We start from the raw sequence: 14865 nt of genomic DNA on the forward strand, positions 1-14865 counted from the left end.
ACAAATGCGTGAAAATAGAAGAAACACTGTAGGTTGTAATACCAGCACTTGTATATTCATCTCCTGGGACACTTGAGGATGGCATCATGATCAGGTCACCCATCCATGGGTGACACATACCTCCCAAGTGTCCCTCTTTGGGTCCAACATTTCTACTATTCCAGGAGCTCAGACTGTATGGTTGGTTTGTGTGTATCACAGTGTTCTGCAGCCTTGAAAGTCACTATAATGTGTGTACAAATTATAGGAATGTGATGTAAGATTTGCATGTTTTTCAATTCAGAGTAGGATTGTTTTCAGAAATGCCCATATTGCAGGGCCTGGCCCAAGAAATTGTGCTGCCTGGGTCCAAGAATGAAATTCCGCCTCCAACCCAACCACACCTATATCCATTATGTGACACCCACATGGACACTAATGCACACACACAGCCAGACAAGCACATTAACATGCACACACAAACATAAAAACAGACACAGCCACACACATTAATATACACTGACCTTCTCGGACACACCGACACTCACACAGCCACAACCAGACACATTAACACACAGAGACCAATACAACTGGACACTCACACACACTGGCACCCATGTAAGGGCTGGCTCTGCCATATTGACACAGGTATTTTTTTTTTTTTTTTTTTTTAAATATAATATCTGTGTCAATATGGCAGGCTGCAAGTAAATACCATGTGTCATACGGGAATTCTTGGTGCATTCCTCTCAATGGGAATGGCTGTAACCCCCCAAAACAAAATGGTCCCTCTTGTTGTGCAGGGCATGGGGCACATGCAGGGTTGTTTAAGCTGTTAGAAGCCATAAATATGTTGAAAGTTACGTTAGGAGCACATGCAGTTATTCCTAGAGCACTCTTTATTTAAAATTGTTGGGTATAGGAATAGCAATTTATCCCATCATACCCATCTTAGCCTTAAAAGCTATACTGAGTGTGGAAAGTGCAAGATTTTTGGCCCAGTCAGTGTCAGAATGCTGCCCCCCAGGTCCTGTTTTGGTTTCAAATTCCTTCTATTAATTAGATGTGTCTTTGATGGACATGACTCCAGTTGTTTAAAAGGTCTTTATTTTCGCTCGTCACCAGCAGGACATTCTTTTGGTAGGGTTCATAAATCCGTACCTCTATTCTGCGCACGCGGAGCAGCTGAACATCATCTATTTAACTCTATGTTATGGTCTTTAAGGAACATGCTTTGTTTTTTGGAAATTGAAGGCAAATGCTACTCGCCACAATAGGATAAACACACAAGTTCTGACAGCAAAATACAAATAGCAGCCTCTTTATAGCAGGATTAGTACAAGGCTGGGAACGCGTAATCTTTCCTGTCTAGTGCTTGGGACTCGAGGGTCCGGGCTTTTTGCAGGAGGTGTTAATCCTTCCTGCTGTCACTTTCTGTCTTCAACAAGATAAATTCAGCAATGGCAATCCCATGCCTTACCGGACCACAGCCTGTCCCGTATCTCTTGTGCTTCGGAGAGGGTCTTTATATCAGAGAGTACAGCTTTCATATCATGTTATTGGGCTAATAATTCCAGCTTGACGCTTGGGTCTAGTCAATGCGTTATCTCACACGTTGCTCTCGCCTATATATAGTGCATTGCGACGTGCCTTACGTTGACGGTTAAGCCTTTGATATATTTTTTTTATATATATAAAATTTTGCTATAGAAAAGCCGAAGAAAAGGAAATCTGACCTAGGTTTTTGATCCGTGCATTGTCCTAGTCATGTTACTAGATGATGTAAAGATACAGTTAAGGTACCCATAATAGAATCTGACAGCAGATAAGAATCATTCGTTTCAATGAATTCCCTCAATTAGTCTCTACCTCTTTTGCTAGACGGCAGTTCCACTAATCTACCACCCTCTCTGTGAAGTAAAACTCCCTTAAGTTCCTTCTAAACCTCTTTCACTCTTGTTTTAGATTATGTCCTCTTGTTCGAACATGTTTCCTCCTTTGTAATAAACTTCTTTACTACGTTAAATCCCTTTAAGTGTTTGAATGTCTCCTTCACAGCCCCTCTCTATTCTCTTCTTTAATGTATACATATTGAGATCATTTAGTCTTTCCTGATACTTCTTATTCTGCAGACCATTTGCAATTTTAGTAGCCCTCCTGTGAACTCTATCCGTAATGATCAATACCCGATCAATACCTGTGTCCATCCTCCTCATTGGCGCAGTGGTCATTTAAATGGAGACATAAAAAGACACTTAAAGTAAATTATTCATTGTTTTGTATTAATCTGCTAGTAGCTTATTGATCACGACCAAATCGTTGGTTGCTATAGTGATAGGAACATATTTCAAACTTAAGTAATTGTCTTATACATAACCCTGATTTGCTTTTAAAGTAAAGCTTATTGAGCAAACAGAAATATCTGTGCCTATTACCGTATTTGCTCGATTATAAGACGAGGTTTTTATCAGAGCAAATGCTCTGAAAAATACCCCTCGTCTTATAATCGGGGTCGTTTTATAATGATACCTCAAATAGGTCTGACTATTAGACTTAGATCCAGATCCCCTGCAGCGATGCAGGGGACCTGGATCCTCCTGTGTTATGCACCCCCCCCCCCAATTTACCGGTGCTTCTGAGTCCCCGGTGCTTAGTCCGGGCAGCGTGTAGAGCTCTGCGCGATTCGCGCAGAGCGGAAGTTGTCTACGCGAATCGCGTAGAGCTCTACACGCTGCCCGGACTAAGCACCAGGGAACTCAGAAGCACCGGTAAGTTTGGAGGAGGAGGGAGTGTTAAATGGGGGGCATAAGGCATTTCTGGAGGCAGAGTGCTCTGTGAAATGCCTTTTAACCCCCTTAATGCCACTCTGCCGCCAGAAATGCCTTTTAACCCTCTATACGCCACTCTGCCTCCTGAAATGCCCTATACCTCCCTATATGCCACTCTGCCCCATAATATGCCTTTTAACCCCCTAAATGCCAGAGTGGCATATAGGGGTATAAGGCATTTCTGGAGGCAGAGTGGCACATAGGGGGTCAAAAGGCATATCATGGGGCACAGTGGCATTTAGAGGGTTAAAAGGCATATCATGGGGCACAATGGCATATATGGGGAATAAGGCATTTCTGGGGGAGAGTGGTGAGCCTGGGGGCAGATGTGCATATCTGGGGGGGGGCAGGTTGAAAAAAAAGGAAATAAAAACAAAATATTTTTCTCAATTGTAGCTTTTATTAACAAACAATTGTTCACATAGTTTACATGAATTAACATTTACTGGTAAAACTTTTCCTATAGGGTCGTCTTATATTCAGGCTTTTTCTTTTTTTCATAAAATAATACGGTATTATTATATTTAAGAAATGCTCTTTTGTTCTTTAGGTTATCTGTTCTTGAAAAATGAAACACCCGCAGTTAAATGCATAACATTTCCTAATACAATTATCCCTTCCTGATTATTCCTGATTTATTGTAGACGCCCAGGAGGATTTGGACCGAACGCTAGTTGAACCCGGTGCGTATCTCGACTCGCAGCTCTCCGGTAAGAATCTCATTAGTTCGACGAGACGTTTCATGTAATAACCAATGAATTTCCAGCTTTTGGAGTGATAATACGGTAACAATGTCTGTCTGGCATTGTTCCTCTTCTAAGAAATAAACGTCGGCTCTGTAGGGTGAGGCTGGATGGAGTTTAACTCTTAAAGGGTCTTTACATGGTGTTGAGTGGCACAGTAATTACTGGATATTGATAGCATCGTCCTCGCCGTCATCTCACTCTGAACTAATAAGGATCTAGTATCATTTTTTATTCATCAGGTAAGTTAGTTTGTTTGTTGTGCTCATCAGACTTAAATACTGCTTTGTAAAGAAAACTACGCAGGATGTTACTATTCAGGCAGGCATATCCTCCCTGTAATAGGCCCCAGACGGGATATAATACATTTTATAAGGGACTGTCCTCTTCACACACCCCTGCCCTACGCTGTGTATTTCCCGTTAAATACATTTCTTATAACCAAATTTGGTTTAAAAGGCTTCAACACAAGTCAGCAACATCACGAGTGATAACTTTATTTGGGGGAGTTCTGATGGCTGCTTCCATGGTATAGACGTACGCTACTTTTTTTCTTTTTTGGCCAATTATAATAAGTACAAACACAATCGATACCAGGGAGGAAAACGGGCAAGAAATGTATTGAATAAATCCTAATAATGACTTGTTCCTGTATAGTGCCGTAAGCATCACTGGGCTTATTGGTGTTTAATAAATCAGGGCTTATTCATAAATGTAGTGCTTGTGGCTTTATAACGAAAGCTCCTTTTACTACGACTATGCCTTATTAAGTTTTATATGTAATTTATTTTAACACCTATATATTCTTCATAACATTTCTGGGCCTGGTGTAGACTCTGACGAAGAAAGGACTGTGTACCCCCACCTCTCTCTATTTTTCTGAATGGTGATAAATCATAACACCTTACCCCAGAGTGCATTTTACAAAGGGAACATTACATCTGGTTTTTGTTAAAAACAAAAAGTTGAGGCTTCGGGACTAAAAATCATAGAGCGCAACTCTGAATAAATGAAAGCGTGTGTTTCCTTTTGCGGAGGTTTATGGGGGAAAATAGTGAAATTAAGTCTGCAGGTGCCCTATGGAATGCAGAGAAAGATCTCCAGCTGTGGCATGCCAGGGGGTCTCTGAATGTGGCCCCCCTGACTTCTTCTTCTCAGTCCACCATGAGATACCATTGGGTACTTGGTGCTGGAAAAATATACATTTTCAATTATATAAATGGGTTTTAAGTTCATGACCTGAGATCTGATTCTAATTATGTATACAATCTTAAGTCAATACCATTTAACACGAGGGATATGTAGTATACTTTTTTGGAATAGCGTGCAGTTATCACAAGGCCTGGGCAAAAATGGAAGCAATGATGCATGTGTGAGTTACTGTACTTTTAGCTGATGTAAAACGAGGACAGCCTTACAAAGGTTGGAGAACAATCATTCATCCACTTGTAAAGTTGCGGCATATTGTTGGCAGATGAGATTGTTGAAAATCACAATTTGGAAAGCACTTTAAAGTGTGTGTGAGTGTGTGTATCACATGTATATCGCGCGTATCACGCGTTAGGCGGTCTACCACCTTCCAGCTGTCATGGTTGCCAACTGGCAGAGGATCATGGGAATGCTTTTTCCAAAAGCTCGTCCCCCTGTTGTGTGTTTGTATTTAATCATTATCACTGTTTGCATAATAGACTCATTTGTTTTGTTATTAAGTTACTCAAACATCATTATGTAGTCACTGTCACTGAATATACATTATACTGGGTTTATACTGGGCCAACAAAGAAAAAGATATTTGCTTTCATGACCTCAAAAGTCTCTTCTTCAGTTTGAATGCATTTCTATCAGCTGTGACTAAGAGTATTGAAATTGCAGAGTGGTATCTGCCTCCATCCTGCAGCTCAACCACAAATATTAGCTCTGCGTCGTAGAACATAGGAGGCCTGTTTGAGATGTTATTCTTTCTGTATATTCCAGTTAAGCTCAGTGAGTTTCACGACTTCTATGAATTCACCTACTTCACCTTTATTCCTTTTATAAATAGGTAGAGTAATTTAATGTAAAGTAATGAGGAGCAGTTGACTGCCCCTAACAGCCCCACCAAAGGAGAATGCATATTAAGGTACACCTGCCCACAATAGAAGCTGCAGCTGTGTAGCTGTATCTGTCGTCCTCTGTATACCAATGATTCTTGGCACTTATTGTAGCAGCGGCAGGAAGGAACTCGAGTTAATGGAAATAACCGGTCTGGAGGTAGGTTTATCATGGCTAAATATTTGTACGAACACCTCTCTGTGGGGGGATTCTGCATGAAGAAGTAACGGTACCCCTCGTCTATTATATGCATTAAAGTGCGTGTGATGGCTGGAGTGCACTAAAGGGTGAGTGCTCTCCTGCTTGCATCTTATCTTTTTTGTGGGTTAATTCCTGGGAGTTGCCTTGGGATATATAAAAGGGAATGTAATACAAGCCGGGTGTTAATTGTTATCGGCCCATTCAAGCCTGGCATCTGACACACCTAGAAAGCTATGTTACAGCCAATGTCTGGAACACAAGGCAGCTTCTACGGCTTGTGCTGGCTGAGCGCACTAACCTCTTAGGGGAGCTATGGCCATCCAGTACGTTTCATTCTACAAAGCCTGTTTGTTACATGACTGGGAAAGAAAATGTAGAATCTAGATGTGATCAGCGGTAACATCCCTAAGAAAAGACCCCAAGTAAAGACAACAAAGCATATTCTAACTTATTTTTGAGAACCTGAGAGAGGGTAGTAGATAAATGGAGCAGCTGCCCATCAAAAGTGGCAGAGGCTAAGACCGTAGGAATTTAAACATGCTTTGGAGAGGCATAAAGCTGATTAATGACTGTTTAAGGTCTGAGTCTTTACATCAGGAAAAGTGGGCAGACTAGATGGGCCGAATGGTTCTGTATTTCTATGTAAATCCTTTCTAGGGGTTATATTTTGGCAAGAAGATCAGCCCATTACATGTATAGGGAGACGTCGGCTACAGCTACCTCGATACTGAGAAGTATAATGGTCCCATATAACGCTTGCTCCTGTTAACAGCGGCCTGAGGTTATTTTCAATTTATGTAAATGTAATTCTATGTGACTATCAAGGAAGTCAGTAGTCTGTTGAAAATGTTAATCTAATTTCTATCCTTTTCTGTTGACGAGGCTTGTAGAATTACCCCAGCGCTCTCCACATACCCGTTTGGAGCATACTAGATAGCGCAGCCTGCGAAACACATTACTTCTCATGTTTGGGAGAGGCTAGCAGGAACACTTTTTGGCCCCAGAACTTCAAACGCTTGGCAACGAAACAAAGGTTATTGAAAACCCACAGGACGAATATATTCTTATCCAAGAAACCTAGAACCAGCTGTTGAAACAATGACATCATAGGCTAGATGAAGTGGTTATTAGCAAATTAAATTCCTGAATCAGGTTGGGGTTTATAGGAGGAGAACACACAAGACTTTAGCGGAGCGTTCATTTATTGCTTTCCCAAATGTTCACAAGCACTTAACAGCAGCCATTCCGCACGTGGCTATGAAATGTCTCTTAAACGTTTTCCAGTAAGTGGGTCTGTACTGTAGTCATGTGCGCAAGATCTGGGCATTTTTACTGTTTTTGGTACTGTTTTGTTGTTTTAGAGAACCGTGTGTTATTTTGAATACAGACCCAACGAGGTGCACACCCTCCAAGAGTTCTCAAGTCCCTGTCCGACCCGTTTGATGCCCCTCGTTTCTTGCAGGCTATGAATGTCTCGCAGCGTTCTATGGCCCTTAGTCACAACAGCTTGCATACAAACAGCAAGGATATACCGTAATTATATTTTTAAATTGCGTATTGGGACGTTCAAGGATATGCCACATACATATGTATCCACATGCCGTATAGGTTCAAACACATCAGTGTATTAATTATGATTTTTTCATAATGAATTTTTCAAATGAATTAAGATTACAATGATTATATCATACTATAACTTGGCATGCGGGTTGCCATGAAATCTCCTATGATGTATTTATCACTTTGTATTTCTATTAGCACCTTTTTCCATACTGTGTAGTGAAAGATCATTCACTCAGATACATTTGCTCAGTGATTGAGGAAAAGCTGGTGGGCACACAGAAGCATAAAGGGTGTCATACTTGGGTAAATATGTTTTTTCCTAGAGTGTGTTTCTTTTAGTGTAATTATGGAATTTAACTCATTGTTGTGTGTTCACTTTTCCATGGTTAATCTACCTTTTTATGTAGCTACAACTATAATGTATATGCAGTATACATTTACTACGGGAGGCAGGCTTCTTTGTTATAATGTAGATGGCATATACAGGTACATTTATGGGATTTTCCCCCTTTGTTTCTGTAATGTGACAAATTGCTTCAAACTATGACTAGCTTAATTTGCATATAGGCGTCAACCTCATAATATCTATATTATATTGTCAAAATCGAACCAACCCAATAGAAAGAATTCATGTGTCTGGACCCCCGGCACTCCAAGGATTAAGTCTTGGCAGATGACAGTTTATGTTTTGAGGACTGTCGATTCATTGTGTTTTGTGTTATTAACTCTTCTTATCACCATGCAAGGTGTGTCCTAAAAACCTGCCCTAACATCAGCCTTAGCGGACACTGGTTACCATTGAATTGCTCCAAGCCTTTCAACATCACTTGCCCTTGGGTATCTTTCAGTTGAGATTAATGGCAGCCAGGCGCACCCTTAGAATTGTGTTACTGGAAATGCAGGTTACAGTCCAGTAGTCTTTACTACTGTGCTGTTATAAGCCTCTGGGAGTTGTGGCTCCAAGTCTTATAATTGTTCCTTGATTGCTTTGTTGTCCTACAAATGTTCCTGAGTGCTGTTAGTTGGTAAGAGAAGCTCTAGCTTTGCTTTAAGCGTTATGATCCCGGTTGCCAGTCACTTACTGAAGCTATCACCTTGTCTCTTAGCATCAACACGTCCAGATTCTTTGTACCCACCGGTTCGTGTTCGTTCACTTGATCTCTGAGCCACTCTGAAGCGTAGCTGATAAACAAACAGTCCCTTTAATTACAGTTGTGTGTATCCATATCGCTTTATTGGGTTGTCAATACATAGTTATTGGGTTAGCTACGGCGCATGGCAGGATTGCCCAGTCCCCAGTCTGGTGGCAGCAGTTAGGCTTTCAGCATTTGTTGGCTTTCATTCCAGCTGCCTTTACATTAATGGGAGTTGTAGAATTTCAAGAGCTTCTAAGCCTTACATTTTTAAATACTGCTGATCAGCACACACATATATAATATATATATATATATATATATATATATATATATATATATATATATATATATATATATATATATATATACACACACACAAGCAGAGTTTTTTGTTATTTTGTAGCTGATCGCTTGCTGCCCACAGTCATCTGGCCGCTTATGTGCCAAGCCTCCCACTTTGTAAGCTCTTCAATTGGCTGCACAATGAATGGGACTTTGAAAATTAAATGATTTACACCATGTAAATATTCCATTAATGAGCCATCCTCCCTCTTCACTAATACTTTGTTTTATTCATCCGTCGATGTTCAATGAGATTTTCATTTTAATTGAGTTTTTTTCATTTTCGAAAAGCTCATATTTTGCATAATTATGGGCAAAACAACCACCAGCTCCAGTTGTTTCTCCGCTAAACTAATATGGGATCTTTGGGGTTATAAAATTATTATTAGTAAGTTAACAGTCCACCTGATTGTACCCAGCATGGTGCCATCACCATGGAACAGTCTTCCTGGGGAAACGTCACTGAGAGACAGGGAGGGAAACAGAAGTCGCCCCGGTTTTAGTGTACTTTTGTATATAGCTGTTTTTCACGGGCCGGATATTTTACACGTAAGTGGCCAATGTGTAACACCATACTATACTATGTTAAAAAAACTATACTGTTTAATAAATAGTTTACAAACCTGGTAGTCATAATTCTTACTTTTTATGTTTGTTTCTATGGGTTTAGCCCTTGCTTGTAAAACTGTCTGGCTCCTAAATTCTACTTAAATTTGTTATAACAGCAGCAATAATAATAGCCCAGAAAAAGAAACAAAAGTCAACAATGGATAATTAGTACCTACGCATTTTGTAGATTGGAGTAATCTAAGAAACAAAACAGCAAAGGCTCCCAGACCAAATAACTGCGTAAGCTGCCTTGGTGAATAATAATACAGACGAGCCCCGAAAACCCCTTCCTTTTATTTATTGCCTTACAGGCTTGACTCTGTTGCCACTTAACTCCTTTATTTTGCGACTAAACGCTTCGCACTAACGATATTATGGTAAATGGCAGACACCAGCTAAGATGTTTTTTATTGAATGCAGTCGGCTGTTAGAATTCTCCTTGTTTTATTAAATGGTATATATACAGGATAAAATATGCAGCAGCTTGCTTTCCAGCTGGTCTGCCTGCATATAAATAGATTAGTCTACAAATTAATTGATTAGGCGTTGGAAAAAATGTCTGCAAAGTGCAGTTGGATTACACTTGTCCAAGAGGGTTAATCACTTGGCACATATGTGAGTGCATATTGTATTACTCTGCGCATGTGTCAAAGGATTAGAATGGTTGGGGCAGACAAGCAAGCAATGTCAACTCATTGGACTCGAGTAGCTGGCAGTCTGTCCTTCGGTGGCCAACTTCTCGCATTTTAATATTGGAGGGTCTTGGTGGTTTTAGTTCTACTCACCTGTGGAGGAGCTAGGCGTTGGCTTCCCCCTTTATTACGCAGTACTATTATTATATAGTATAAGTATATATGTTATATGACCAATATTATGATTGTCAGATATTCTCTGCCGCTATGTACTATTTTAGATGAATTATATCTTATATGTGCACCGGGCACGATCTACAGCATGCAGTGTCCCGGACAAAATGTTCCAAAAGCTGCAAGTATTAAGTCGATTTCATTGTTACAGCGGCACCCGTGTGTCTACAGGTTTGGCTTAGAGGCTGATGCATATTTAATAAGCTGTCATTACCTCCAGACATCAGATCGCAATCGCATTATATTTATTATGTACCCAGAAATGTGTTAATGTGTTTGGCTCATTTTCCCTCTGTTTCCATTGCTATTTAATCACATTATTATTCATTAGATTGTAAGCTCACAAGAGGGTGGCTCCTCATCTCCAAATACCCCTCAAAGTTTAAAAAGTTCGTTTTATTTTTATTTATATATTTTTTAAAGTATTTCCACTGTCCCATGTTGTAACAGCACTGCAAAATCTGCTGGCTTTATATAAATAAATGGAATATAACTTTCTTCAGGAATATCTAGCGGGATCAGCGTTGCACACAACCAGCCCTTATTTGCCTGAGGTTGATGAGATTTTCCGTCTGTGGTCTGTTACAGAACCCTTAAATAACCATTTTCGATCCATTGGCAAAACAAAACAATTGTCAAACTAGCACTGGTTACCATCTTTCCCTTTGTAGATGTAGGTAGAGTTTGGTAGATGGTAGGTTAGAACTGTGTTTTTATTTTTTCTTTACTGCGACAGTTTAAAGCATCGGATAGCTGATTAGGGTGACATCGAAGAGGTCACCCCCATTCTGATGAGCCCTGAAATACGGTCTTACCATTTGCAATACAGATTTGCAATTACAGTCAGAACCGAGATGTGAAATTCTAGCTCCACGAGCTATGATTAGGAAGCGGCATTAGCGATTCTTACAGGGCGCGCAAGAATGCTTTTATATTTTGTTCTTACCATATACGGCTATGAAATTATTCATGGCATCATGTGGCTAAAGCAACCCTGCGTCGGATTGTTCTTTCTTCTTTTGAAAGAAAAGTAATCGTTAGAGCTGTAATAAAATGATTCTGGGGGAAGGTATTAATTTTAATAGACCCTCTGCGGTGCATAGACCAGCTAAAATTATACACATAATGCACAGAACGGGAAGTACAGTACATTTAAGAAGTTTCAGAGCTACTTGGCAGCACAAAGCGGTTGGTAATTAGACTGATCACACAAATGAATTACTCATTTTATTTTATTTTTCCAGCTGATAATAAGCGAGGGGGAGCTGCAGCCCCCAGACTTTGTCTGGTATTCGAGTCACAGGCTGTGATCCTTGCCAGACCCTTAAGGACACCTTATTCTGCAAACTGTCATTATCACCTCGAAAAAAAAAAAATCACTTCTTGTTTAGTTCCGAAAGAATTCTGTGTAATTTGAGCACTTAACTGACAAAGGACAAAAATTCCTCCATAAACTCCAAATCGGGGATTACATTTTTAATAGGAATGCTTGCATGTGGCGCTAGTCAAATTAGTTCTGGTTCTCGCGTCGTGCTTGGAAGCAGATTTCTACATATTTCAGATTTTCAGCAGTATTATTTTAATGGCACCGAACCTTGAACAAATGAAACTTTTTTGGATCTTACACTGGTTAATACGTTCTGCTGCTCGCCTAAATAGCGATCAGAGGTCAACACTTCCTTCTGTTAGGTAAATGGTGCTTATTCTTAACTGTGGGGAATGCAGATCTGTCATTGAAACTGTTTTCTGAGCTTTATGGGTTCTCATCCGATCCTTTGTCTGATGGTCTGTCCTGGCCATCAGCATCCTGCGTAAGGCAGAGAGATGTACCGGAAGCCTTGCTGGTCAGCCGACCCTGCTGGCCAGCCATGTTCCAGCTTCAACTTATAGCATGTGCTAGACTCAGGAATTCTATTCTGCTGCCAGGGTAGACTGACGAACTAGGAACGCTGAATCTGAGATGAGCGGATAGGTTTCTAGAAGATAGGAGAAGAATAACACTAAATGGAATTGGTAGCAAATTTGGGCCAGTAACCACCTTTATGAATTATCCTGGAGAATATCTGAATACTGGCTCCATGGCTGCTGACAACGTTGTCAGTGGTTGGCAGACCTTATAAGTCAATAGTTTTTGTCATTGGTTTCCTCTGACCTCAGAAATGTGTAACGCTGCATTTAGGTAGCATCGCACAAGGGCAAATATTTTAAAGTGGGTCTGTTCCTTCAAAAATAGTAAAAATACACATCTTTACTCCATATACACTAAAAAAGATATGGTTGCTGGCTGTGAAAGATCTATATTCTGGTTTATCTGCTGATTATAATCAAGAATGAATGAATAGGAAAGCTAAGTGGTCATTTAGTTGAGCTGCCAAGATATACTCCAGATAAACGAGTGATGGCAAGATGACCACCTCCCAGAATGTGTGCACTTTGTTTTAATTATTGGAAGTCAGCTCCTTGCTAGTAGAGCTTATCTGTTTGTCTTCACATCCGTGATAAGGTTCTCCTAATTTTCCAGTCAATGATTTGCTTTGGTTTCCTCCTGAAATCTTGTATTTGTTAGAATTATTGACATATTACCACATTTATCTTTATTGCTTTGAAGCAAACCCCTTCTTAAAACATTGTTACAACATAAAGGAGTGAAGGTCACACAGATAGGAGAGGAGGAGGCAGATTTCAGCAAGCTACAACAAACATTTATTCAAATAGATTTTCCCAAATCTTGGTACACCGAATAACAGATTATCTGACCTTAAGTCTTGGAGGGTTTTGCTCCAAACTCAGATCTCATGGTGAAGGGGCAAATTCTGCAGTCCGGAGCCAACTCATTCATAATGTATATCGATCTGATATCTTTTGTTGCCAGCATTTCATGCTGTTGTTTGAATGCATGCTCCTCAAGTGTTTAACACATTCAAAAAATCGCTACATAGAATCTGGTGATGGACCATTACAGGGTTAATATTTAAAGCGTCTCCAAACATGGAATTGATATGCTAGGTCTGCCATCTGTGGCCTCCGACCTTGGCTTCCATATGGTAATATTAGTCCCCTTTTTAAACCAAATATTTCTTAAACAATACCATAAATCATAGTATATTCTTTTGCTCCTTCAGGGAAAATATTAATTCTTGTTTTCTTGGAAGTGTTTTCTAGAGGTAAACAAGTACTTTTGGAAACACTATGGTGACTGGTATGAAACCAATGCACTTCTCTGTAAATATGTGTAACCTGGGTGAACCTCTCTAATACTTGAAATGTCATGACCTGGATCTTCCACGATCAGCCAGGATCACTGTAGTGGGAAAAGGAAATGTCTCATGTATGGATACAGGCCTGTAATGTCTCTTTAGAGACTTCCAAATGTCATGATCACATTTTGATCCAGCTTTATCATCTATTTTAGACACAGCGGAAGCTCCAAGGAAGATGTCTTTAACCGTACCCTCCATGAATGAAGCCGACTACAATGAGGACATAAAAACTGCCACCGAGTCAGATTCATCAGGAGCCGACACGTTCTGATAGAATCACCTACAGCAGTTTAATACTAGAATAAATTCCTAAAGTCTAATAGTCTTGTTTTTCATTGGTTGTATTGTTTGCAACTGTAAAATATTTTGTTACGTTTTGATATGTTTTTTAATTTCTCTTTTGTATTCACCAAAGGGATTGCCTTATGTTAACAGATGCTCTCGCAATCCATTGTATCTGGCTAATACAAAGTGAAAACATAGTTGAAAAGAAGAATAAAAACCCGAATTTACATGAGTTCCTCGCTCGTGGTGCTACCTTGTGATTAAGAAATTGTGTTTCTGGCACATCTATATTTTTCAGTTAGCAATTCTTATCTTTCCTGATCTCTTTAGCAAATGTTTCTACAGCCTTACCTTACTGTTTTGACAACCCATACCACCCTGTGATAGTTAAGGAAGCCTAAATCTATTGATTGCTGGGTGTCTGTTAATGACCCTTAGACTCCGAAATGAGACAGCTTTTTTTTTTTTTTTTTAGAGAGCCGATCAGGTGATGTATCTCATAGACAAAGGGAGTACCATTTACTGTTTCATTGTATTGTCATCTTTTCCATATAAAACACTAAAATAGACAGTTCTGAATATTGATAATATACAACTTGTATATATATATTTCCCGTAATCTTGGTTAACCCCTTAATGACAATGCCCGTACATGTACGGGCTCAAAATGCATTGTTTTCAATTGGTTTAGGGACCGCCCATTGTCCTTAAGGGGTTAAAAAGAAAAAGACATTTTGAAAAAGTTTGACAGAGCAAATAGTAAATTTACTAATTGAACTTGTGTAAACCATATATGCATTGATACGATAAGTGCAATCACAGAACCTTTTCTTATATTTTGTACAGTCTGATTTTATGATGTATATTTTTATATTCAAATTTCTAAATTAAAACAGTGTGCTTCATCCAAATGCCTTGGGGTGTTTTGTTTTTATTTCTCATGGGTACAATGGGCATTGGAA

At 39.7% G+C, this 14865-nt stretch overlaps 1 protein-coding gene across 1 annotated transcript in view; it reads left to right on the forward strand.

Moving 5' to 3' along the window:
• The window catches only part of KIAA0586 (KIAA0586 ortholog), a 60967-nt gene extending 46499 nt beyond the window's left edge, over positions 1–14468 (forward strand). Inside the window, exons 30-31 of the mRNA XM_053475267.1 lie at positions 3452–3517; positions 13771–14468. Coding sequence (XP_053331242.1) covers positions 3452–3517; positions 13771–13889 — 185 coding nt within the window. The 3' untranslated portion in view covers positions 13890–14468. The remainder of the gene's footprint in view (positions 1–3451; positions 3518–13770) is intronic.
• The last annotated feature ends 397 nt before the right edge of the window (positions 14469–14865 follow it).

Source organism: Spea bombifrons, chromosome 9 (assembly GCF_027358695.1).
Source record: "Spea bombifrons isolate aSpeBom1 chromosome 9, aSpeBom1.2.pri, whole genome shotgun sequence".
In the NCBI taxonomy this organism is placed as follows: Eukaryota; Metazoa; Chordata; class Amphibia; order Anura; family Pelobatidae; genus Spea; species Spea bombifrons.